The following is a 27,951-nucleotide window of genomic DNA, read 5'->3' on the forward strand; positions in this document are numbered from 1 at the left end:
TGTCATAACAAAAGAAATTACACATTAATAGGAATGGGAGGAGTCTGGTACTCCACTGGTCCTCCCTCCTCTTCCTGTTCATCTTCCTTTATTTCACAACTTTTTACTTCTCTAAATCTTATTCATAGCTCCAGGGCTCGAAATTTCTGTTGCCTTACTGATGCCTGGCTTGTTGGCTCAAGCGGCATTGATCCGGTCTTATGGCAAAGACCCTGAGTGACCACCTCTTGCATACCTTAGAGAGCCTGGTGGCCTATGATCTGGAAAAGTTTAAGTTCAAACTACAAAATGCCAACTTGGATAAAAATAGAGATCGGATTCCCCAAGGCAGACTTCAAGATGCTGATGGACCAGTGAAGCTTGCTGCACTTCTGGTCAATTCTTATGGGGAAAAATATGCCGTGAAGTTGACCCTGCAGGTGTTGCAAGCTATCAACCAAAATCTCCTGATGGAGGAGCTCAGAAAAGCAACTAACTCAGGTAAGTCTGGTAGCTATAATAAGCAGCCTCTCTCTTTTTTTCCCCCTTCCAAAATGATACTAATACCTCTTTGTATTTGTATTGTGTTTCAAATTTTCAAAGCACTCTCACCCTCTGTTATCTAGAAGGTAAGAACTGAAAGAAGCCTTATTTTTAGAATTTAGAACATAGAGTGTTAGTGTTAGAATTCTGACTCACGAAAATTGTTAAGAGCTCTCGCCATAGAACATGTTATAGAAGTGGAAGGAAATTTGAAATATACAACATAGAATATTAGAAGTAGGAGAAATCTTAGGAAATAGACCACAGAATATTAGAGCTACAAGGGATCTTATCATATAAACCACAAAATGCCAGAGTTATAAAAGTCATTAAAACAGAAATCATAAAAGTGGCAAAGCTGGAAGGGACATTAGAGAACATTTTACAAAGGGGGAAACCAATAAATAAAGTGTCAGGTTTACTGAACTAATTAGTAGAATTAGGTCTTTGACTCCCAATTCAATATTCTTTGCACAACAGAATGTACCTTACACTGGCTCTTTGAGACAGGGCAAGTAAATAATAAGCCCATTTGATAGATGATGAAACTTGCAGAGCTGGTGATTTGTCCAAAAATTAATTGGTTAATAGCTAAACCCAAATGGAAACCTAGATTGCAAGCCCAGGTTCTTTCCATTAGGTCAGAGTGCTAATGGGTTTCTCTTCATAACTTTTAAGTTTCATCAGAGCTGGTAGTCATCTAAGTGTTCCTCCTTCTCAGAGGCAGAAGAATGAACTCTAATTGTGTGGAAAGTCTCAGACCCAGATCATTAATTCAGGAAACTTCTGGTTTCACTTCCTCTTTGGTTTCTCATTTTTTCCTCTTGTTCCTATGTACCGCCCTCTGGCAGGTAAGTGACTCAGTGGATAGAATTCAGGGCCTGAACTATTCCAGTATTTTTGCCAAGGAAATCCCCAGGCTCCATGAAGAATGAGATATGACTGAAGACCATCCTTTTGATCATCAATAGCTTCCTTCCCCTTTTTTTCTGAGAACAATCTCTTGCATCAAACAGACAAACACTGCAGAGCCCAGCTAGGGATATAGGTTTGTTTACACGTCTAGAGTTCCAATTTCTAAAGATTGATCATCAAAGATAGTTGGAATTTTGTGTCATTTTTTCTAACTCTTCCCCTTGTTTCAAAAAGATCCTTGTTGGAAAGTGTCAACTATCTAGCTACCTATTCCATTATATACTGAATCCCAATTTTTTTTTTTAATCACTGCCTGTGCCTTGTCATGCTCCAATCCTGGATTACCTCTACTACCTCCCTTCTCTACTTCTTGCATACTACTGGATGCTGTTAGAGAAAGTTATTCAATGATACTAACTGGATACACTATGAATTTGTTATCTACTATCAGCCAGCTGCTCATGGCTATATACTAGATGTTTTATTCTTCCATGACTATAAGTAGCAAGTTGTCAATACATTTTTCTTGCCCCCTGCCTTTTTGTGTACTAGACAGCTTTCCCACCAAGGGAGAAGTTTGCTTCTTAATCCAAGCATAGAAAACTGGAAAGAAAACAGTAAATGCTTTTCCTCCAAATACCATCTATATTTATCCCTTTCTACATCCCACCCATATTATTCACTTGCTGCTTAGAGAGATCCTGGTATGATTGTTCCCTCTGTCTTGAAAAATTGAAGAATAAAAAAGAATCAATATTTCTTTTTCTTTCAGTTCCAAGCCCTCAACTAGAGCACTGAAGTGTCAAAATATGTAATTTTCTCTCTTTTTCTTCCATTTGCTCCTTTATGGGCCCTCTCTTTTATATTTGAGAGAGGAGACACATAGATTAGCAATGAAATGGTTAAAATACTTATAGTAGACAACTTGAGAGACAGAACAAGACATAAAGAAAACAAACTTTTAAGGAGGAAAGATAGGCATGCTCCTCCAAAAGGAGATGGGGAGGAAAAGAGGGGGGAAGGCAAGAAAGGAAAGTACAGAGCCATTTATGTCTATTCTGCAATCATAGGTAAGTTTCAGACATAGCATTAGTCCTGACAACTCTCAGGCTGGAGTCTGCTGCTGAGGATATCTCAGCCAGCACTCTTTCCCTACATGACTTCTAGTTTCCTAACTCTTCTGTTTTTTAGGACACTGCCCACCCCATTCTTCTCTACTGTCAGTGCCAATGTGTTACCCCTAATCCCTTTAACTGAAAGGCTTGGAGTGTATCACCAATCCCCAGGTTAGGACAAATTCCCAGGGACATTGAGGAAGAGTAGAAAATGAAGACAGACCTCTGTGCAAAACCAGTAGGCAATTAACTCCAGCATCCCAATCCTCATATCCTTGGCAATGCTACAGCAGTTCCTTAGCTTCCTGAAAGTAAGAATCTCTGTAATGAAAACTTTTCTTTTCAAACCACCTATACCACTCTTCCCATCTCCTTTTTAGCAGAGGAACTCACCTTTTATTTTACTGGACTAATTGAGATCATCCATCATGAATACTTCTACCCCCAATTCCATACCTCAACTCTCCTTAACATCATACACCATTCTTTTCACTTCTTCAGTCTTTGAGAAAACAGTGACCTTTTCCCTTGCCTTCCTATATGTGCTCCTGGTTACATCTGTTTCTCCAGGAATTTGCCCCTTTGATTAGTTTTCCAGTCCCTGACTCCATAAGTATCTCTTCAATCATGATGATGCTCACTAATACAGGTTTTCATACTAGAAGAGGAGTTTTTGGTTTCCCTTCTAGAAGAAATACAGATCTCTCCCTGTTCTTTGTTTCCTTTCTTTCCTGTGGAAAATTGGTCTTGTAACCATGGTAAAAAGTAGAATGTTACAGAATGTTATAGATGTAAAGGAAAGGACAATTGCTATGAGAAATTTGAGAAGGAAGAGTCCCTTTAAGCTGGGTAAATCAAAGAAGGACTTTAGAAGGAGATGGGACCCAAGTCAGACCTTAAAGGTTGGGAATAGGGGTGTAGTTATGAAAATAACTATCCCACTTATCTCACAAAGCAGTTAGGAGGACCAAGTGAAACAAAGTGCATAAAGAACTCTAGAGATATAAGATGTTTCTATTCAAATGCAGTTGTGATTGTATGACAGTTCAGATATCTTGTATTTGAAACTAAGTATTCATAGGACCTACTCTTCTGGATATTAGAAAACTCAAATCCAAGTAAGTAGGCATGACCTGAATAATCTGGAAATCTGGGTTTTAGAACTAGCTACTACTACTAACAAAACCCTGTGACCTTGCACAGCTCTTCTCTTCCCTACCTGTCAGCTTCCTCCTCTCTCAATTCCTTTCCAACACAAATGTTATGTGATTCTGACTTTGACAAAATTAGGAGGTGAGTGAGCCAGGAGTAGTTGTCTTAGAATTCTTTAGAATTGTCTTAGAATCTGAAAATAAATGCAATTTACCATACTCATGGATCTCAGTAAAAAAATAAGATGGAAATGAAACTGTTATTATTCATATTTTGTATATGAGAAAACTAAGGTTTCAAGAAGTCAAATGGTTGAACTATGATTACACAGCTAGTAAGTCAGAGCTCAATTCCAAGTTTTTTGATTCTCCAGCCTTTTTAAAGTTTAATTGAAGATGTAGACAAATTGTTTAAAGAAATTTAATATTAATTTTAACCAAAATTCCTTGCATACCAAAAATTAGGGGCTGATTATAAATTACTTTGCTCGTTAAAGGTAGAAATAAAGGAAATAAATTGAATGTATCTGTAGCCCTCACTTAAAAGTAAAATTTAAACTTAATTTCTCAAAAATATTTAACAATTTGGACCTTAGCTAATTTTGACAAGTGGTTCTCTCCCACCTCCTCCCTTTACTACCAAATCTATTGTGAATTTATGAGTTTTTAATGATTTGGTATTTGGGTGTCTTCTTACAGAACATTTGACTCAAGAGAGTGTTAGAGAAATCTTGAGAATCCCTACTTTCTCAAGGGAAACAGGATCTAAGAAACTGGAAACTACTGTTCCTCTGAAAAGAGCAATAAAGAATCCAGATGCTGATTTGCAGGATCCACATGAAGCTGACATAGCTGGGCTGCAGCTTCCAGTTCTGTCCCACCAGTTGTATGCTGAACAAGAATGTCAGAAGAAATTCCAGTGGGAACAGGAAGATCAGAGGACTATAAACAGCTCACATGTGACTGAAATTCAGGAGAGACATAGGAACCATTCTGTGAATCCAGAAGGCAACAGATATGAATATTCAGAAGTTGTCATCTTAGGGCAAAAAGCAAACAGGAATCAAAAGCCTTTCTTTTTTTTGGGAGAGAAGAAACTAGAGAAGCATGGATTTGGTGCATCTTTAGGAGAGCAAAATTACTACTCAAATCAAAAATCGGTGAATAAGAGACCTGGGAATCCAGAAGTTTCTATGTTCTTGGAGGAGCAAGTAGTACTCCCTGAATCCCAGGGGGAAAAAATACTTGTGAATATGGATACTTCCCTATCTTCAGGAAAAAAAGAACCTAAGAGTACTGGAAACCAGTGTTTAAAAGAAAATTCTGAAGGTATTTTTCACAGTATTTATTTTTGGCCCTAGAAGTATTATATATTATTTTCTTGTAATATTTCTTTATGTCCTTAGTGGTAGGATTTGTACAAAAATTCTTTTTTTTTGCAATAACTGTATGCTTTTAAATTATGCTACTTGAATATTATTCTTTAAGAAGACTTTTGGTTATTAAATTTTAGGCTCAAAGTCTTATTATTATAAGTAAATTTTCTTAGGAGAGGAATGTGGAGAGGATAACATTAAAGGTCTAAAAGATAATATACTTCTATTTAGGTTCTAAAAGACTAAGAAATCATGCAGAAAGCTTAGAAAAGTAAAGAGTCAGAGGATATGAGAGATAAGGTCATAATTTTATCATGAGATCTTATTTAGAGCTGGAAATAATCTTAGAGGTCATCTTGTCAATCTATCTCTATCATTTTTACCAAAGATCTATTCAACCAAAGATGGTTGAATAGATAGTAAGTATCAAAACTGGTATTTCAACTTAGGCCCCAGACTCCAAATCTAGGCAAGAGTGAAATAACATGGATGGACAAGTTAGAAGCCTTGAAAAAGTGGTTGGACCATCATATACAGAATACAGAGTTGGGGGTGGTGGTGGTGGTCAAGAAATCATAAAATTAAAAAAGTCATAGAACTAGAAAGTCCTGGAATCCATGGAATGAACCTCTCTATCCCTATCAAATGATCATCCTCTACTTGAAGGCCTCCAATGTTGGAGAATTAATTGCAGCCCAGTTGGACAACTCAAATTATTAGGAAACTTGTCCTTATGTTACACTGAAATTTGCCTCTGCAACTTCAGTTAAAATCCAGAGCTGGGATAAATGAGTAGAAGCCAAACAGGTCTAATCCTGATAACTCTTCAAATGTTTGAGGACAGTGGTATGTTCCCATTCTAGTTTCTCTTCTCTATGGAAAACATCCTCAGTTCTTTCAAAAAGCTCACTTTCAAAAGGTTTCCAGTTTTTTTATCCTGCTGATTGCCTTTCTCTAGGTCTACTCCAGTTTTTTAATGTTCCTCTGTAATCACAGTATCAGAACTAAACACAAGACTTCAGATGTGCCTGAACAGTATAAACATCCTCATTTGATTCTCACTTCCCTCCTTCTGTGTGCTTCTCTTTCTTCAGCTTCTGGTTCACATTTCATACTGTTGACTTATATTGGAGTCCACTTAAAAACCCCAGGTCTTTTTTACATGAACTGTTGTATAGACATATCCTTCCTGTTCTTTACTTGAGTATATAAGGGGCTTTGCTCCAAATGTAGGTATTACAGTAATTACTATTAGATTTTATTACATTAATTGCTATTAGATTTCATCTTTTTAGATTTGTTTACCATTCTAACCTGTTTATGTATTTTAAAATCTCAATTTTATCATGCAGTATGTTAATCATTCCTCCTTACTGTGTCAAACACAAATCTTATTGCTCAAAATCAATTACTGAATAGTTGCTTTCATTGCTTACTCTATATTTTCAAGAATGAAATAAAATTAAGGCAGATCAGTAATTTACAAATTGTTTTGCTTTTAGTCAAAATAAAGTTCTAGAAGATTTTTAAATAGCTGAAATACCCCCATACTACTATATCATATTGCCATGTTAGATTTTTGATGTTTCCAGAACTTATTGTCTGTTTTGTTCTTCTGACTGATTGATGGCTAGTATACTCTATACCATCAGTATTATTATCATTATTACCTCTAAAGATGAGAGGGATCCTAATAATGATAATACTATCTGTATAGCTCATCATAGTTTGTAAATGTTTTACATGTTATTTCATTTGATCCTTACAACAAGTTTGTGAAATAGGTGCTAGCATCATCTACTCCAACCCCCTCATTCTTCAGTTTCTTAAAAGCTCTTCATCATGTTTTTCCCACAAATTACCAGGCTTAGATAATGGTCATCTTGTTAGATAACATTTGGAGACTCTAAATTATATCATGGATACATACCCCAGGAATATAGCTTTGTCCTGATTGTTCACTTATTACTTATGTGTTGATAAGTCACTTGATCCTGTTTGCCTCAGTTTCCTCATCTGTAAAATGAGCTGAAGAAAGAAATGTCAAGTTGACATATGACTATCCACATAGTCCTTAACTGGAAATAACCATGACAATTCACTCATCTCTTCTTTCTGTGACCAGTATTGGATGTCCTTTCCCCCATAGGTCCCCAGGGTAACCTACAAATTGACGTTATCATTCCACAGAATATTTATTCCTCTTCAATAATAATCCCTGTTCAAGACAACTAGCTCTACTTCTACTTGCATCAAACCTGCAAAATAACTGACATTACTGTGGTCTTTCCTTCTCTGTGTGTCCTCTTCTACCTTAAATCTTCCTTACATAAGTTTAAATTCCCTCTTGCTTCTTTAGATTTCTTCCCCTATCTTATTTTCCCCCTCAAAGCTCATATTCCATTCCCAAGCAACACTTGATCATACCGAATAATCTAAAGAATTAGTCTTCTAGGCCTTTCATCTTCTCTTTCATTAGGGAAACTAAGCTTTATTTTGTGCACAGGAAGGTTTTTTTTTTTTTCTGATTCTGGCAAAAATGTCAATATCTTTGAAGGTTATTTGAATATTCCCCTCATCTTCCATACTTGTGGAAAGTGAGATCCTAAGTTCTTTGTCCCTCTTGCTTCTAATTCCCATTGTAGACTTCTGTAAATATCCTATTTTGCCCTGGTAATCCACTATATTGGGAGGTTTTGTCTTGTCTACTGAGTCAAAGTTGTTGTTGTTGTTTTTCTAATACCAAATTTCCCATTTTGCCAGGTGCATTAGATCTGCCAACACCTAGATCTAAACAGTAAATATCTTTAGCTGTTGCCTCTGAGAATATATTCTTTATGTAAAAATATATTAATATGAAACCCTGCATTTAGGCACCAAGGAATAATTTGCAAGAAATATTTTCACTTATTTAATATTAATCTACAATTACATTATTTCTGACTTGGAGATATGTCCATACTGGTATAGATCCTTCTATCTTATGCCATGATTCTTTCTCCTAAGATTTCAGATAAAATCTATAGGAACCTTGAACAAAGAAAAGTTATCTTAAAATGAATTTGGTTTAACATTCTAAAAATCAAGTTACTATCTCTTTCCACCTGGACCTCATTCCTAGAGTTGAACAAAAGGACTTCCTCTCTTTCATTGATATATTAATCTTTTCTCATTAGAAAAAGTCTACCAAAACACTTTCTACAATAGGTCACTTTATCCTGTTTGCCTCAGTTTCCTCATCTGTAAAATAAGTTGAAGAAGGAAATGGCAAACCATTCCAATATTTTTGCCAAGAAAACCTCAAGTGAGATCAAGAAAAATCCGACATGAATGGAATAACTCAATAGCAACGACAACAAAAAAATTTCCCTTAGATGGGGTCAAATACCCAATTACTTCAAGGCTGAAGAAAGTAATGATATATATATATATAAAACAAGAGTTTTTTGTTGAAAGGTTTAGTACCAACCTTAATCCATTTCCTTAAATACTCTGCTTATTTTTTTAGTCTTAATTCACTCTCCAAGGGGTTTTTCTTAGGGAGTCTGGAAAGGAATTTAGAGAAATTCTATTTTGTTTATTTTTTAACATTTCTAAAGAAATTCAAGAGGAGATTTTTATTATGCTTTCATAATTCCCCATTTGTGCTTCTTTCACAATTTATTTGAAGCATAATTTTTATTTATTAATTCTAGAATCTCAATTGTATAGCCACTAATCAAGAGCAAAATGTTATTCTAATTCCTCAAAAAATAGGGAGTTTTCTACATTTTGCTTTTTTTGAGTGTAGCAAAATTAATGTTAAAATATAGTATACCAAGTGACATAATACAGTGGTTTCATTGCTTCTAATTGAAATATAGAAAGCACTTTATTAGGTGGAGACAAAATTCAATATTGAAAAATGCTTGTGTTTCTAACTAGCCCTTTAATTTCCTAAACAGTAGTCAGACAGCTCTGCAGATTAATAATGTTCCCTGGAATCAAGATAATCCAATTTAAAGGCAAAACTTCATTTTGCTGCTCAGCTGGCCAGGAGATAATCTCATCTTCTTAGTTGTAGCTATTACAGAAGAGAGATTCTGGATCTATATACTAATTCTTCTAGCATAGTTCTACCTCTCGTCTAGAGAGTGTCAAATTTATTGAATCTTACCCAGAATTGCAATTACATCCTTGTCTCAGAATTTTGTACGTATTGTAAAATACGTTTCCCTATATCATGTCAAACAGTCTTTGGCCTGGAATTATTCCAGACCAATTACTATGAAGGAACAAGAGTCCCCTGGAGGATTTGCAAACATCTGAGAGTCCCTGAGTTAAGCCTAAAATTCTCTTCGTTGGAGCATAATTATAGAAGGAACACAATTAATGACTGCAATTAATGACTGAAATTCTCTAGTCCTAACCCCGTGGCCATAGGTTGGAAGAAATTTTTGATATCTTGAACAGCTTAGCCAGCCTTGATAAGTAAGGTCACAATATATGACCCATAGCTAGCCATTCAAGAAATTCTGGGCCTTAGAGTATCGCTCCATCCCATAAGAATATGTCTGCCTATTAGACAATCTCAGTAACTAATAAGGAGAGGAGAGTTCTCATGTAGTTTTCCTACTGACTAAATTACAGTGGCTTATTATCTGCTCAGATCAAATATGAAAGCCTCTATTTGATATGCAAAGTCCTTCATAACCTATGACCTTTTCAGGGCTCTTTTCAGTTTTACTACAACTTGCTCACCTCTAAGTATGCAAGATATTTGGCCTTCTTGAAGGTCTTTCCACAAGACACTCCATCTCCCAGTTCCAGGCATTTTCCCTCACTGTCTCCCATATTTCAAACTCTCTTTCATTTCTACCTCCTGCTTCCCAGGCTTCTTTCAAATTTTATCTTTTACAAGAAGCCTTTCTTGATATCCATAATTCTGGTACCTTCTCTTGGTTGGTTATCTCTAATTTACGTTGTATATATTTTGTTTGTAAATGGTTGTTTGCATGTTGTCTCCCTCTGTGAGACTGTTAGCTTCTCGAGAGCTGTTCGTTGTCTTTCTCTATAGCTTTACTATTTGGCACAGTGCCTGGCACATAGCAGATATTTAATAGATGTTTATTAATTGACTGACTGACACATTCTCCAAATTGGCCTAGACTTGATTCTGTTAGGCTTTTGTTGTAACAACAGTGGCTTTTCTAATTGTCCTAATTAGTCATCTTATTTTAGGCCTTTATATACAAACTGCTTTATTGTCCTGTGAGAAAGTGTGGGTATCTTCCTCAAAGGTTGAAGGTAGCTTTCAAAATCCCAGTTTAATAACTTTGTGGTTTGTTAAATGTAAATTTGTCTATTCAATCTGTTGGTATGTTCAGCCTGTTATCAGATATTTAGGATAATGACCTCCATAAGTTTTATCCTAATTTGTAGAGGAGAAACTTCTTGTTTTTTTTTTTTTTTTTTAACTGTTTCAAGCTTTACCAGACTCTTCACATTCTCCTAGTCTATATTTGGCAAGCAAATCTATATTTACCTTATTTATAACTTTTGTGATTTTTTTGTCCAGATTTTGACTTTATTATTATATAATGCCCAGTGAGAAAGCTCCTTCTACCAATGCAGATGAATGACTATTCTGTAACTTATAATTTCAGGGAGTTGCCTAAATCACTGAGAATTTAAATTATTTTCCCAGACCTTGCATTTAGGTCTTTATGACACAGATGCTAGCTTTCTACACATGATATCATGAGTATCATGTGTAGACTCTCCACAGTATTTTTTATAAATGTTGGCTCATAGGAAGATTCACAGACCTTAAATGAGAGAAAGAGAATGTGATCATTTAGTTTAGGAGTTCATAAAGATTTCAAGATATTTGACTTGGATAGACAAAAATCTACCTTTACTTTTACTAATCTTTAACAAAATTAATACTTCCTTTAATAATGAATGTAGATAACAATGTTGAGAAAAGGTCATGGATTTTACCAGACTGCCAAAGGGAGCCATGAAATTTAAAAGGGTAAGAAATCCTGATTAAATCAAACCACTCATTTTTGCAGATTTAGTAAATTCAGGCCTAGAAAGAAGTGCCTTGTACTTGTTGTATAAGTACTTTGTAGGAGTAAATTAACTGTAGTCAGCACCAGCTGTTGTTATCATTCAATTATTTTATCTAAACTTTGTTGCTTCATTTCTTCTCTCAGCTTTCTTATTTCTAGATTCTGTATCTTGTCTTTTTCATCTGGCTTCACTCCCACCCCCCCACATAAAATCATAGACAATAGAAGTTAAGAATTAGAAGGAACCTTAAGAGCTTAAAATGTGAGACCTGGAAGGGACAATGGAGTGTTGCAAATAGAAAGTTTGAGCTGAAAGGGACTTCTCCAGCTATCAGAGTTGGGACTTTAGAACATAATGAAAAAGGACTGTTTTTTATTAAGTTCCTCACCTGTAAAATAAAGTTGACCTAAAGCAGGAATTTTTAACCTGGAGTTAGATATTTTGATTATTGTATTTAAATATAATTGGTTTCCTTTGTAATTTTTGCACTTATTTTATGCATTTTAAAATATTCTGAGAAGAGGTCTGTGGGCCTCACCAGATTGCTAAAGGGATTCATAACAAAGAAGTGTTTAAGAACTTCTGTGAGAGATGATCTCTAAGGATATTTCAAATCCCATGATGCTATGAATATATGCCATGGAACGTTAGAGCTAAGAGAAAACAACAATCCCTATAGTCCCTGGGTCTAATTCTTTCAGATGTGCTGACACCGACCAGGATACCCACTGAAGCCTTCAACATCAGAAGGAGCACAGGAGCTCCTGTCAGAGCAGCATCCCTGAGGAAAATGCAGGAATCGTGTTCGATTTGTCAGGACATGGTGCGAAAACCGTCAAGGAATTCCTGTAGTCACAACATCAGATACCAATGCAATAATGAGTATAATGTCTGCCTCAAATGCAAGATCATGTTTTCTAAGAATTTCCACCATAGCAAGAGTCTAGGAAACATACCCACTGATTTCCAGGAGCCAATGCAAAGTCCTGGTTCCACGCCTCATTGTGAACACCACCCAAAGCAGCTCCAACAACTGTTCTGCAAGGATCATGGAAAAACCATTTGTCTCAACTGCAGTATGTCCCCGGAGCACAAAGGTCATCGAATACTCACTGTAGAGGAGGTTACTCAAAGCTATAAGGTAGGAGCCTCTAGAAGGCCGGATCTCCTTCCACACAGCTAGCTGGGTTCTGGATATCCACTAGATGGATGTTCCTGGAGTGACTGTGTAAATGGGAGGTGAATATTCATTCTCTTGTCAACCACTTTGGAAAAGGGCCCATTATTCACTTTAGTGTATGAGTAGAGCTGACCCTCAGCAAATTTGGGAAATAGGTCAAATTTGTCTTTGTTGTTCTGCTGCCTTCCTTTTTAAGTATTTTTTTTCAATTTTTTTTTTAAAATTAGAGTATTTATTTTGTCTTCCTCTTACCTCTCTTCCTCCATTAGAAAAAAAAAATCTTTATTATGCTTTGATCCACTCTTTAGAAATTATTTAATCTCCAATTATTTTTAATTGTTTCTTAAAAAAAATAACAACATAATTTTTTAAAAATTTATCAAGCATTTATTTGACCTTCTTTCCACTCTAAAAAAACTCTTGTAACAAATATACATCCCATACTAACCATATTCAAAAAGTATGTCTCATTTTATTCTATTAGTTCATTTCTTCTCTGTCAGGAAGTAGATAACATTCTTCAGCACTAGTTTTCAAGGATTATTGTGGATTATTACATTGATCAGAGTTAAGTATTTCAAAATAATTTACTTTTACAATATTCTTGTTATAATATTACTTGTTTTCCTGGTTTTGCTGATCTTATTTTGTATCATTTCATATTTCTTCCCAGGTTTCTCTGAAACTATTCTTTTCATTATTTCTTATAGAACAATAGTAATCCATTACATTAATACATTACTTTCCCTTTAGAATCACAGAATAAAGAATGTTGCAAACTGGAAGGAAATTTACAATAGTGAATGTAGAATGTTACAATTAGAGGGGATCTTAGAACTTAAAATATTAGAATATGGAATATTAACTAGTATTAGAATGGAACTTAGAATTCCTTAAATACAACCCTGTCATTATATAATTGAGGAAAATGAAACCCAGAGAAGATAATTGATGTGCTCATGGTCACTAGGCTAATGAGTGATAGAACCTGTATTAGATCCTAGGTATCCTGGCTTTTACCCTAAGATTCACCCTATTACACCATATTTTTTTTTCCTCTCTTTACTTTTGTGGCTATTCTGTTGCAATACTCTGCATCTCCTAACTTCCCCTTAGCTACCTAGATCACATGGTTTGAGCACCCCTACATTTTGAGAAGTGTTATATTCTCTAAACCTTTTCTACCTTATAAACTCTGATACATGCCCATTCTTCATTAAAATGCTAGATTACTATCCTCAAGAAATTAATTAGAAAAGACTTATGGAATTTCTATTATATACTCAGCATAATGATATATATAACAGAAATACAGAAGATAAGCTTTTATTTCATGGGGCTCATAGTTTCAATCAGGAGACAAAAGTGACAAAACAATTAGAGGAAAATACAGGGCTTATAATTAAATGCTATGTTGTATAAATGTAGACTACAAGTGGAATAGAGCAGAAAAGATAGAAAAAAGGTCAGAATATGTAGATTTATTTGAGGTAGTAGAGCTAAGATTTATATTGGAAAGGGAAATATTTCCCATACTTTTGCAAAAAAGTAAGTACGGACACAGAGATGGGAATGGGTATAGTTGGTGCTGAGGACAGTGATATTGAAACAAAGCTTATTGAGAAGCAATGAGTAATCAAGTGGGGCAAGTTTATGGCAACTATATGAGTACAGCTACATGACGTGTTTTACACAAATAAAAACTGATATGAATAATTGGAGAAATATTTATTGCTCATGGGTAGTCTGAGTCAATATAAGAAAAATGACAATACTGAATTACTTTGCTTAGTTCTATACAAATCAAACTACCAAAGAATTACTTTATTGAGATAGAAAAAAATAATAATGAAACTTATTTAAAGAGAAACAAAAGGTCAAAACTCTAATGGGAGATAATGAAAAAATGTGGGATAAAGGGTACCATATCTTAAACTATATCCTACAAGTCATCAAATCATTTGTACTAGTTAAGAACTAGACTGGTCAGTCAGTGGAAAAGATCAGTTGCTTAATAGATAGATGCAAATAAGCAAACAGCATAATGTTTGGTATATCCAAAGATCCCAGCTATTGTGGCATCTCTTCACCAAAACTACTGGGAAAATGGAAAGCATGCTGACAGAAACTAGGTTTAGACCACCATCTCACACCACATATCAGCATAAATAAAAATACATGACTTAGACATAAAGGGAGACATCATAAAGGAGAGGAGCAAAGATAAAATAACCTGTCAGATCTATGATACAAGAAGTCATGACCAAATAAGAATAAAGAGGGTCATATAAGATAAAATGGACATTTTGATTACATAAAATTAAAAGATTTTCGCACAAATAAAACTAATGCAGCTAAAATTAGAACAGACTGGGTCTCAAATAGAAATTATAGAGAGTCTTAAAAGACAGACATAGAAATGGGAAATATGACATAAGGTAATCTACACTCAGGTCCTAATGACTGACAATAACTTGGTGTGCTATTTTTTTCCTTTGGTCAGCAAGACCTAAGAACAAAATAATGACATTAATTGGATATCAGAATAAGTTGGAGAGACAGATTATTTGTTGTAAGAGCCCTTTGGTTGTCCCTTAAATCATATCCTATAAGTGGCTGCCTACCTTTCTTCTACCTAAGACCGTCCCTAGATTATTGAGCAAATCCCTTTTTCCCTTTTAGGATAAATCTGTCCTGGATTTATGAGAACTTTGAGAAATTCCTTCTGGGATCTTTGAAAACCTGTATCACATTCTCAAAGGTTTCATCTGGAGGAAACAGTATAGACTGTGCCAAGGATAGGACAATAAGGGAGCATGGTATAGTAGAAATAAACCTGGATTGATAGAAGACCTAAATTTAAATCCTGGTTTTGCCATTTACTATTGGAAAATTCACTTGATCTCTCAGCCTCAATTTTCTCATCTGTCAAATGGCATAATGCTTACACATCCTATCTTATAATGATATTGGAAGAAAGTACTCTGCACTTAATAAAGCAGCGTAGGAACAGTCAATTCAACAGATCTTTCAATCCAACATATATTAAGAGCCTATCATATACATTGTCCAAAGGAAACAAGACACAGACCTTACATAATCTAGTAAAGAGGATAAAATAAATATATTAATATCCACAATAAAAATTATAATATGATAAGCACATGGGAGTGATCCCTATTTGTTATGGGCCAGAACACTGTACTTGAAACAAGGATTCTTACAAGTTGATTCTAACTAATTCTAACTAAGTGGAATTGATAAGATAATTGTTATCTAGTTTAGCATGGTGATTAATAGTTCTCTAGTTCAATATGATTGATTTAATCTTACAACAAATAATAGTTCCCTAGTGATATAATGATTAGCTTATACTCAGTATGATGAATGGATTTAACTGTAATAGAGCATATAAGCTGGGACAAACTCAGCTAGATTCATTCACTCCATCTCATACTCCTGCATTTCTTCCACTGAGACCTAGATAGCCCGGTCTTCAGGCAGTTAACCTATCTAGTCCCTTCCATTCACCACTTTCAGGATCTCTCCACATCACCTGATGATTATATTGGAGCTGCTCACATTGGACATTGCCCTTCTGTTGGGTTAAAAAGCCTGGATTCTCCCCATTTGTAATCCCTTTCTCCCATCATATTGCTTTTTGGTTGATTAATCATATCAGAGTACTGAAATTTTAAAGATTCTGGGTGTAAACCCTCCTGTTTTTTGTCTGAGGTCTTGGAGCTGGGCCCTGCCTCTCATTTCTTTACATTATTTGTTGTAAGATTAAATCAATCATATTGAACTAGAGAACTATTAATCTCCATGCTAAACTAGATAACCATTTTCTTATCAATTCCACTTAGCACCTTAAAAGAATCCTTGTTTCAAATACAGAGTTCTACTTACAAGTAGAGCCCATAACATCTATTAAGTGCTATGAGAAGTTAATGAAGAGATTACTCCTACTTTGGGAGATGCAGAAGCTTGACACTTGAGATTGTGTGGTATGGGTGCTAGACTCCATTACCCAAATTGACTACTTGGAGGCGTCTCCAGATACAAACAGAAAGCATTAATTCGGTCCTTGCAAGAAGTGGTCCAAGCAGAATGATCAGACAGTCCAGCATGGTATATGGCACATGGCAGAAGTAAAGAATGAATTAGATGGCAGAAAAGACGGGATATAACCCTTCCTTCCTGTTAATTTTTAGATTCATTAGATTGACTGAAAAGGAAGTAACCATTGACCAATGGTCAACAACACCGTCTTCCTGGGGGTCACTAAAGCTTAGATCTAGGGTTTGATCTTTTCTACCTTACAACTCTCTGAGAATAGGGATCATATAACTTCTTGAAATTTAGGCCTAGGGTCCTACAGTCTCTGAGAAATTTTCACCTGGTGTCATTCAAGATGGATTTTGAAGAAAGTAGAAGACTTTAATTGGTGATGAGGGTGGGGAACAACTCCAGGCATATGGGACAAAAATAAGGAGGTGGGAACAGGATAAACAAAATTAGAAAACAGCTAGTCTGCTTTGGTAGGAACCCAAAGGTTTAAAGGGAAGTAGTATTAGTTAATACTGAAATAGTAGTTTTGAGTTCAATTTTAGAGTGCATTAATACCAGGTTAAAGAGTTTGTAGTTTTATTTGATGAACGATTGAGACACAATAAAAGTTTTTGAGTGGTAAAGTGAAGTATTTTGACTTGTATACTAATTAGGAAGTTTTGTGAAGGATAGCCTATATTGGTTATAAATCCTACACTGTTACTCTTAAGTTATCCAAAAACCCATCGCTAGACATTTCTAAGAAAAGAACTTGAGTTCAGTGCAGTCTAACATGGAGACAGAGGAATGAACTGGAGCAATGTTTCCTGATTGTTATTAATGTACCACTTTAAAAAAAAAATCAGTTCATACAACTTCTCCTTACTTCTTAAAACTACTTTAAAAAAACAACTGTATCCTTATTATTCCTATACCTTTTTGTTCCTAGCTCCTGACTTCCTCAGAATGACCTGGTGAAAAAGAGCTAGGCTTTGAGCATGAGGAGTTGGGATCTGATTCTGGTTGTGTCAATAAATGTCTAGATAACTGTGGGCAAATCACTTAGCTTTTCTGGGCCTTTTATTCATATGAAAAATAAGGAGTATGTATCTGATAACCTCTAAGGTCCCTTCCTAACCTGCCATCTTTCTTTTTGAATTTGAGACCTTCATCTTGTCCTTTCCAATAACAACTTTTGTCTTTATCTTAATCACTCATGGTCATTTCTATTCACTCTGCTCCTCTATTATGGCATATTGTCCTAGGGTACTTGGACCTAGTGGGTCTTGGGCCATTATAGCCTTGGGAGTCTTAATCTTTACCCAGCTAAAAATTATGTGAAATGATTGTTTTAGTATTGCTTTATTAAGGGTCTTACACATTGAAGGTATGTCTCTATCTCATCATTTAAGTGGAACTTAGGTTACAGCAAGTTAAGGAGGGATGCCTTTATTCTGATCCTCAACATTTTATTTTATTCCCTTTTTTTTTTTTTTCTGAGGGAATTGGGGTTAAATGACTTGCCCATAGTCACACAGCTAGGACATGTTAAGTGTCTGAGACCAGATTTGAACTCAGGTCCTCCTGACTTCAGGGCTGGTACTCTATCTACTGAGCCACCTAGCTGCCCCAATCCTCAACATTTAAAAAAATTTAAACCAGGAACAAATTCGGAGTCGTCTGGAGCATCTTAAGAAAGTAAGAGAAGCAGCTAAAGAGAAGAAATCACAAGGAGATGAGGAAATGGCAGTCTTCCTGGTAAGGCCAGTAACATTCTACAGACACTCCTATCTGGGGAATTACAGAAGGGAAGTTTGCTTCTGGATAGAGTAGGACTAGGACCTAAGCCGTCCTGAGATTCTTTCCTGATTCCTGGGAAAATGGAGAGAGCATAGAAATTCAGATGGGTTTTATTGGTAGTTAAGAAGAGTGGGGAAAATGTCTATAAAATTATTGCTTTTCCTTTTATAATTATCTCTTCCACATCTGAGGATTAGGGACATGGTACCCTGAATAATCTGGAAAATTCTCATAAAATTTTTTGACCCTCCCTTCACACCAGAGAAAAATTTTTTATTTTTCTTTTATGAGGTGTTTATAATAATTTTTTGTAAATTTTGGGTTAAGTATTTGGTCATAGCCTCTGCATTATTGGGGTTCAAAGGAGACCCCAGAAAGGTTGGGGATCCAACTCAGTGTCTCCCAAGGTTTCTCAAAATAATTTGCATGATCTTGTACACAGTAACCTTATATGATGATCAATTCTGATGGACATGGCTCATTTTAAGAATGAGATGATCCAAGTCAGTTCCAATTACTCTTATGATGAAGAGAGCCATCTATACCCAGAGAGAGGACTATGGGAAGTGAGTGTGGACCACAACATAGTATTTTCACTCTTTTTGTTGTTGTTTGCTTGCATTTTATTTTCTTTTTCATTTTTTTCTTGATTTGATTTTTCCTGTGCATCCAAGATAACTATATAAATATATATGCATGTATTGGATTTAACATATATTTTTACCATGTTTAACATATATTGGGTTACTTACCATCTAGGAGAGGAGGATTGGAGGAAGTCAGGGAAAAACTGGAATACAAGGTTTTGCACGGTTTAATTTTGAAAAATTATCCATGCATATGTTTTGAAAATTAAAAAGCTTTAATAAAAAATAAAAGAATTTGCAGTCTCAGACACATCTCCAAGTCAAAGGCAAAGTTTATTATAATTATAAGGCCAATTGAAGCAGGCCAAGTTCCAAAAGAATTTAGTAAAGAATCAGGAGCAAGAAGATAAATTTATAGGAAGAAGTTAGAAAGATCTGTTGCTTCATGTCACTGATATGCTAATTTTCTGGCTTAGAAGTAGAATTGAGGTGTGGTCTTAGTATTGAATTCTATGGCTTAGACTGTTTCAGAAATTTTGTTATTACTGAACAAAAAGATTGTTATCTGATAATCAGCATTGTTTGTGGAATTATAGCACTCCCAAGGTCAGGTGGCTTTAGGGTGAAGACCAGGTAGATTTACGATTATTGCTACATCCTCCCTAGGAAATATACTACATCAATAGCAGCTTTTGCAAAATTCTCCCAAAATTCCCTTTGAATTTTTTATGCTAAATCTTAATACATTAAAAACCTTGATGGGAGAAGTCTCTATGTGGAAGAGATTACTGTATAGTGGACAGATCATTCAGAAGAATGGAGTAAGCCATGAGAACAGTGTTCCTTAATAGGAATCATAGTCACACTGAAAGTGAACCAGCTCCAGTAACCACTATATATTTTGTTTTGCTTTTTCATTTTATTTTTCAATTTATAAGCATTTATTTTCTCACCTTTTCATACCTACTATTGTGCCACAGTTCCCTTTTATTGTCCTAACTCAGTTTCCCTAAATTGTCCTGCCTCAGTTTCCTTGAATTGTGCTGCCTCAGTTTCCCTGGTTGCAATCCCCCTTTTCTGCTCATTAGAACTGAGATAATTAGGGCTGTGGATATCTGGCATTCCAAAAGATAAAACTCTAGATGTTCTATCTCAGATACCTAATTGACATTGTTTATAACTCTAAGTTTTAGACTTTCTGACTCTAGTTGGACACCTCCTTAATTCCCAGTTTGTTAGAATTTATGGTCCTACCCCCTTTCCTTCAACCTGTCAGAACCAGATTGATGGTTCCTGCTTGGAGATTCCTGTTCACCAGAGTTTGAACTCCACTCCCTGCCTTTGTTTAGCTACCCAAGCTTGGAGCTGGATGTGTATATATATATATATATATGCCATTGAGAACTCACATTCTCAGCTTGCATGCTTTGGACATCAGCCCTGGGGGCATGATGCCCCCAACACAATCTCTCCCTCTCAGAAATCCAACTAAAATATTAAAAACTCTCTAATCTCTATCTTACCTCAGTTTCTCCAGCATTACACTACCTCCACTTAAGAAGGAAAAGAAAAAAACAATTAAATCCTTGTAGCAAATAATAGTAGTCAAATAAAACAAATACCCATATCATTCTTGTTGGATGAAAGGATGGACAGAACTATCTTCAGGCCCACTCTGAAAAATGGGAATTTTTAGCACATATTCAGAGTTCTAACTTTTATAGGCTTCCAATGAATCATAGTAATGGGAAAATGAATCCAGTGGCCATCCTCATAGTGAAAACCTCAAATGGATAATGTCCTTGAACCATCCCTAACACACTGTCCCTCTGTTCTCCTAATCCTGTTGCTCCAAGAACAAGACAGAAACTCAGAAGGAGCAGATTTTGTCCCGACTGATGCAGGTGCATCAGTTTTTAGAGGAACAAGAGCAACTCTTTCTGGCCTGGATGGAAGAACTATCCAGAACCATTATCAGAAGCAAGGAAGAGTACAACATTAAAGCATCCCAGGAAATCTCCCTTCTTGAAGAGCTGATGGAGGAATTGGAAGAAAAACAGAAACAGTCACCATGGGAACTCCTGCAGGTAAAAATGAGTGACCCCTTTGACTTCTTGCCCTGTCCTGAAGCTTAATTAATTTCCTTAGGATGTGAGTGGAGAAAAGCTCAGCATATCTGTGCCAATTGACAAGTTCTAGTAAAACTCTTGAGTGGCTTCAGATGTCTGTAAGACCCCTTGGGAACTCATAATTTTCTAGCCATTTTCCAACACATTCAGATCTCCTTAAAGAAGGAGGTCTTTAGTCCAGATGGAACTGGATATTCAACATATACTCTTCCTTCCTATTTCATTAATAGCTTACACCCATATGAATCTTTAAAATTTTGTATTCAATCTAATAGAAACTTCAAGGAACCAACCAACTTTTGTTTGGTTTGGTTTGGTTTTGGGGAGAGATGAAACCTAAAAATGGGAAGGAGCCATTTGAAAATTCCTTAAGGATTTCCAAATCATCTTTCTTGCCAGTTTCTACATGTTCCTGCTAATGGCCAAGGTTAGATTAATGACAGGTGTAAGCTGTCAAATGTTCATTGTAAACAAAAACTCATAAATATCTTTGCTCTTGATCCCTTTGATCCAATATATTGACTTTTCTGAATCAATAAGGAAAGGCACAACTGCAAACTTAAAGTACTTATCACAGTTTGAGGGGGTACTTTGATTTATGCTGAACAAAATTTTCTCTACATTCCCTATCATATTGGTCTGAATATAGGCTAATCTTCTCCTACCCTTAAAATCAGATCTCTTTGAAAAGAAAAAAAAAATGGTATAGGACCCACAAAGTAGAAGATGGAAGGTGTGGCCAAATCTGAATCAAAATGATGTATGTCAAGATGCTTTTCTGTACCGTGTAGTATAATTGTCTTAAGCTATTTGAAATGACAGCAACCTTGGAAATGGCTCCTAAAGCCCTGTAAGCAAGGGGCTTACTCTATTATATATGATATAAACTATTAGGAGTCAGGACCTGCCCTTAAGGGTTATTAAAATCAAAGAAGAAGGTGAGATTTGAAACTGCGTCGTGTGTCTTTCTGGAATTATTATAGCAAAACTATGGGAAAAGTCCAGGGCATTGGGAACAGGCTAGAGTCAGCAGCATTTGTAGAAGGAGTTCCTAAAGTAGAAGGGGGTGGCAGATTGGGAAATGAGGAAATGAGTAATCCCATCCTGTAGCTGAGTATATCAAATCAAGAGTTTACTAAGTATAAGGAATAGCTTCAGAGCAAGACTAATAAACTTGTTTCCCTTTTTCCCTCCTAGGACATAAGAGTCACCCTGATGAGGTAATTACACAGTTGAAAACACCCACACACACATACACACACACACACACACACACACACACACAGAGTTCTGAGAAGAGACTGAACATTCAGAAGACCCAGCACCCTGGGTTCTGTAACATAGAACTTTCTATTCTGGATCCTAATTGCTGTGAGGGTTTCTTATATTCCCTTCTTTCCAAATGGGTAGGTATTTCTTGAACCTCTGATTTGATCTAAATATTTCCTTCCAAAGGAAGTGAGATGACTCTGACTCAGGAAAGATAAAGATCACTACAACTGTCCACAATGGGTTTCCCTTTGGGATGTTCTGAAGCAGTAGTGCCCTTTCTGATCATTTCCTAGTTTCAGGGTAGTTTTTAGGGACATATCCATGGGAATCGAAATTTCAGACCAATATGCTCTATGACTACCCTGCCCTGATCTGGTGCTTCAGTCACTCATCCATAAACATTCATGAAATGTCGATTATGTGTTAGTGCAATGTTGGGTATTGGAGAAAAAAGAAAGATAAATAAGACATGCTCTCTGCCTTTAGGAAACTTGCCATCTAGTAATGGAGTTTAAACTTGTACATAGGTAACTATGAATTAAAATCTGTACACAGATTTTAGAAGTACACAAGAGAAGTAGCAAGTAATGTTAGATCAGGAAAGATGATTTCTGAATAGAGTATCAGAAAAGGTTTCATAGAATAGGTGATTTTTGAACTGGATCTTGAAAGTTGGATAGAATGCTTAGAGGGGAAGATTTCAGGAACTTAGTGCTGACAAGACAGGGAAAAGCCATTGATAAGCTGGAATTCAGACATGATAATCAAGAGCATCAAGTTTATCCATATGAGGTTTCACTAAAGGAACTTGACATGTTTAACTTGGAAAAGGAATAAGAGATAATGGTAGTTATCATAAGGCATTTGTAGGGCTGTCATGTGGGTATATGGATTAGAGACGCGTTCAGTTTAGCTCCAGAGCACAGAAGTTGGAGGAGGGGGGGTAGAAGTTGCATAGAGAAAAATTTAAGTTTGAAATTAAAAAAAATTTTTTTTTCAACAAGTAGAGCTGTCCAAATTTGGAATGCGCTGCAACTAAAGGCAGTATATTTTTCTCAGTGATCTTCCAGCACAAGTAGAATGACCTCTTATTGGACATGTTATCAAAGAAATTTGATGAAGGATTGGACTCTATGGCTACTGAGGCTCCTTCTACACTGCTACTGTGTTAATCCTTGATTATAAGATCAGAATTTGTAGAAGATAAATGAGGTTCAGGACTTTCACTGATGCTCTGATCTAGAAAGAAGAAAGTCCTTTATTAGAGACTAGAATGAAGCCAAAAGGTAACAAGGCATTTGCCTAATGTACTAAGTGGTTTGAAAAGTAGTAAGGGGCTGTGTCCCTACTTTGAGATCAACTGGGAATTTTCTTGGCCTCCACTCCTATAGTAAATCTGTGAAGTGAGATTGGAGTTGCCCCAGTGCTGTTTCCACTGTGACATACACCATTTTTTGTTTGTTTGTTTCTGTTGTATCTGCAGGGCAGAATGGATGATTTTCCCTAAAGAGTGGGCTGTGCCTCCTGAGTTGAAAGAGAAAGTCCACATTATATTCTGGAAATCAGAGTGTATGCAGAAGAGCATGAGGAAGTTCATAGGTTTGTATATAAAATTGTTTGGTATTAGAGAAATTGGAAACAGCATAGCCATCTCATCCCTGAATCCCTGAAGCAGAATTCAGTATCTTTATCTTGGTCTCTTTTTTTCTTCCATTTTTTAACAACACTATTAATTTCCATTTGAAATCTCCCTTGCAAGAGGTCATAAGAACTCATCTCATATCCTTTTTCTCCTAGAGAGTCTGCAATCAGAAATGGAAATGTTCAAAAGTGAGTGTCTGGATCTGCTTACCCAAAGAGGGAGGGCATAATTTTATATTGTTCCAGATTTAATTTCTTTGAGTCATCTAGAGAGAGAAACTGAGGGGGAAAAGGATTATTTCCCAGTGGAAATCCCCCAAAGGTCACCTATACTGGCCTTTCTTTTTATTCCCCTTTGGCTAAGTTGCTACTGGTAGGTATACTTGGAAATTCCTAAATAAATTTGGCATATTATCAAGGAATCAGCCTGACTTTGAGCCATGAATCTCTTCCTCCCAATTTCTTTGGTTAGGTTCTATGAGTTTTCCCCTAATACCTTTGTCATTTGGTAAAACTTGATAGTGTTCTTCCTGCTTTTCCAAAACTTTCCCTCCCTTAGCTTATTCCTACTCTAGGCCCAAATCAAGAGTCAGGCTAAATGTGGGAAAGAGAAACACATATATCAATTGTAAGGATTTATGAAAATTCCAAGAACCCACTGTCCTGGGGAGGTTCCTAAAATTAAGTTCCATGTTTCATTATAGAAATCAGAACAGAGTTAGATCTTTACCTCAGCTTACACTTAGATTCTTTTTCATCTTTTTTTATTATTATTATTTTTTTTTTTTTGGTCTATTTAGTTTTACAGCTGAGAGAAGTCCAACTGTATACAGGTAAGTGGCTAAAGTCAGAGATTTTCATAGTGGCAAAAACCTTAAACCAGGATCACCTTGTTCTTTACTCTTAGGCCCTAGAAGAACAAATACCAGTTCTAAAGCCTGAAAAAGGCATATATTTACTTTAGGTCATGTTTGAAAATTTCATATATTGTCTCTGTGTTAACACACAGTAAGCTGTCCACTAAATTCTTTGAGCCTACACTACAATATATGTAACAATACAAAATAAATACCTCTGGCTCATGGAGAAAAGAATTTTCTAATATACATACACACATATATCATAAATTTATATAAAATTGTTCCACACATTCCCTTGAACATTATTTTATCTTGAGGAGCTGACAACTTTGCCTCCACTAATCTTACTTTTGCCTAGAACTTATTGGATAGGGAATGGAGATACCATTAACTTCTCATTGGTTATTTGGATTTTCATTGTAGCTAATGTGACTCTGGATCCGGAAACAGCACATCCTCAACTTATCATATTTGATGAGCAGAAAAGTGTGAGACTTGGGAAGAAATGCCAGAAGTTGCCTAATGTCCCACAAAGATTTGATAATTCTCTCTTTGTTCTGGGATCTCCAAGTTTTGTCTCAGGGAAACGGTATTGGCAGGTATACGTGGGAGACAAGACTATGTGGACATTGGGAGTTTGCAAAAATTCTGTGAACAGGAAGGGGAGTATAGCCTTTTCACCAGGAAATGGGTATTGGTTGGTAATGATGACAAAGAAGAATGAGTACAGTGCCTCCACCGTTCCACCAACCCCACTCTATTTGGGAGAGCCCCCAAGATGTGTGGGAATTTTCCTGGATTATGAAGCTGGAGATATTTCCTTTTACAATGTGACTGCCAGATCCCACATATATACGTTCCCTTTCTCTGGTTCTTCCTCTGATCCTCTTCGACCTGTCTTCAGCCCTGGTTTGCATGATAGAGGCAAAAACACAGATCCTCTGTCCATCTGTCTATTGAGTAGATAGAATAAAAGAAGTTTATCTAGCATCCATGCTATTGAACATGAATCTACTCAGGTGAGCTCATGCTCTCTATAACATTTTAAAATCTCATTTACGGAGTAAACACACATATCTTACTTTGTCTTTTGGTTATCACTATACTTGCTTTTAATCCTCCTCCTAGACTTTATACTCTTTACAGGCAGAAACTCTGTCCTATTCAATTCTATATTCCCCATAGCACTGTGAATAAAGACTTGTATAGTTGTTGGTGCTAAATAAATGTTTGTTGAATAAATGACCAGCCTCAGTTTCTTCTGAAAGGGACTAGGCTGTAATAATAAAAAATGTTTGGAACTGGTTGAACAATAAAGATTTTAAAAGCCAGAAAAAAAACCTAGAATATTTGATAAAAATCCAAAGGCCTCAGCTACTGAGTTAAAAACTCACTATTTGACCAAAACTGCTGGGAAAACTGGGATATAGCAGAAATTAAGTTAAGATAAATACTAGATGAATATATAACCTAAACATAAAAGGTTATATCATAAACAAATTAGAGGAACAAAGTAAAAATGGCCTTTCAGAGCTGTGGAAAGGGAGAGAGTTCATGATTAGCTAAGGGACAGAGAAGATGACAGATGATAAAATGGACAATTTTGGTTACATAAAATTTAACAAATTTTGCACAAATAAAGCCAATGCAGTTAAGATGAAACAGGAACTAGAAAACTAGGAAAATTTTTGTAGCAATTTTTAATTCCAAGATATATAAGATACTGAGTCAAATATATGAGTGTTACTTCAAATTGTGGTACAGTGGCTATTACTGTGTTGTTACAAATTATTGATATGAGGAATTCAGAAAAACATTGAAATATTTTACACATCTGATATAGAACAAGTTAAGCAGAGACAAAAAACTATATGTATGTATACATATATTATACACACATATGATATACTCTCTATTTAATGTTTTATATATACATATATACACACACATACATGTGTATATATATATATATATATATATATATATATATATATGTATGTATCCACACACATAGAGCTGTAAATCAAAAGATCACAAAACTATCAAAAGTGGATGTTATAAAATGACAAAGAAGAAGTATGGGAAAATATTCCTTTGTGGAGGAGTATTTTCTCGCTCAAGATTGCTTTAGCTTTATCTGAGAAATTTGTTATATAGTATCATTAAAATAATTTCCTTTCACCTAATAATTGTTTTTGTGATTTGTTCTTTGACTCCCTTATTTTGGATTTCATTGTAAGTCTTCATTTGGGTATGTGTCTTTTGTTTGTGTTACATCAGTATTTATTATCTTATTACATTGTAACAGACAAAGGATAAGTTTACTATTAATGTCTTGATACATTTATTTGCAATATCTTTATCCCTAATATATTGTCAATTTTTGTAAACGTTTCACTTGGTTCTTGGAAATAATTATATATATATATATATTTAATAATTATAACTTTTTATTGACAGAACTCATGCCAGGGTAATTTTTTACATTATCCCTTGCACTCACTTCTGTTCCGATTTTTCCCTTCCTTCCCTCCACCCCCTCCCCCAGATGGCAAACAGTCCTATACATCCTAGATACAATATATATGTGTAGAACCGAACAGTTCTCTTGTTGCATAGGAAGAATTGGATTCGGAAGGTAAAAATAAAAAATAACCCAGGAAGAAAAACAAAAATGCAAATGGTTTACATTCATTTCCCAATGTTCTTTCTTTGCGTGTAGCTGCTTCTGTCCATCATTGATCAATTGAAAGTGAGTTAGATCTTCTCTTTGTCAAAGAAATCCACTTCCATCAGAATACATCCTCATACAGTATTGTTGTTGAAGTATATAATGATCTCTTGGTTCTGTCATTTCACTTACTATCAGTTCATGTAAGTCTCTCCAAGCCTGTCTGTATTCATCCTGCTGGTCAGGAAATAATTATATTCTTTAGAAAAACCCTGTATATTAACTCTAGCTTTTCCAGAAATTTATTCAATTCTATACTTTCAGTTTTATTTATCTCTTTGCTAGATTTGTCCACAACTGAGAGACATTAAAGTTTCTTGCTGTTATCATATTAATGTCTATATTTTCTTTCAATTCAGTTAATTTTTCTTTTATTAATTTAAATAAGGGTAAGGCATTTGGAACATATCAGTTTAATAGTGTTCTTGGTTTGTAATCTTTCAGCATAATGTAGTTTGCTTATTTACATCTTTTTATGTTGTGAATTTTTGTTTTTGTTTTGCTTAATAGTAATTGCAGTTCCTATTTTTTTAGACTTACCTGATGCATAGTAAATTTTGTCCCA

The 27,951-nt window shown here is 35.5% G+C and overlaps 1 protein-coding gene across 4 annotated transcripts; it reads left to right on the forward strand.

Moving 5' to 3' along the window:
- The first annotated feature begins 80 nt into the window (after positions 1–80).
- On the forward strand, positions 81–25,897 carry MEFV (MEFV innate immuity regulator, pyrin). Of its 4 annotated transcripts, XM_012543162.3 has the most exons (10): positions 83–480; positions 4,403–5,032; positions 11,838–12,277; positions 18,029–18,124; positions 20,610–20,840; positions 22,080–22,102; positions 23,638–23,753; positions 23,952–23,984; positions 24,596–24,628; positions 25,079–25,897. In XM_012543162.3, the coding sequence occupies exons 1-10, from the start codon at positions 201–203 to the stop codon at positions 25,621–25,623; spliced, it is 2,427 nt and encodes an 808-aa protein (XP_012398616.1). In that variant the 5' UTR covers positions 83–200; the 3' UTR covers positions 25,624–25,897. The 4 variants fall into 4 exon arrangements, with proteins under 4 accessions (XP_012398617.1, XP_003761960.1, XP_012398616.1 ...); XM_012543163.3 differs by lacking the exon at positions 23,952–23,984 and having other exon boundaries at positions 81–480; XM_012543164.3 differs by lacking the exon at positions 4,403–5,032 and having other exon boundaries at positions 101–480.
- The last annotated feature ends 2,054 nt before the right edge of the window (positions 25,898–27,951 follow it).

Source organism: Sarcophilus harrisii, chromosome 1 (assembly GCF_902635505.1).
Source record: "Sarcophilus harrisii chromosome 1, mSarHar1.11, whole genome shotgun sequence".
Classification (NCBI taxonomy): Eukaryota; Metazoa; Chordata; class Mammalia; order Dasyuromorphia; family Dasyuridae; genus Sarcophilus; species Sarcophilus harrisii.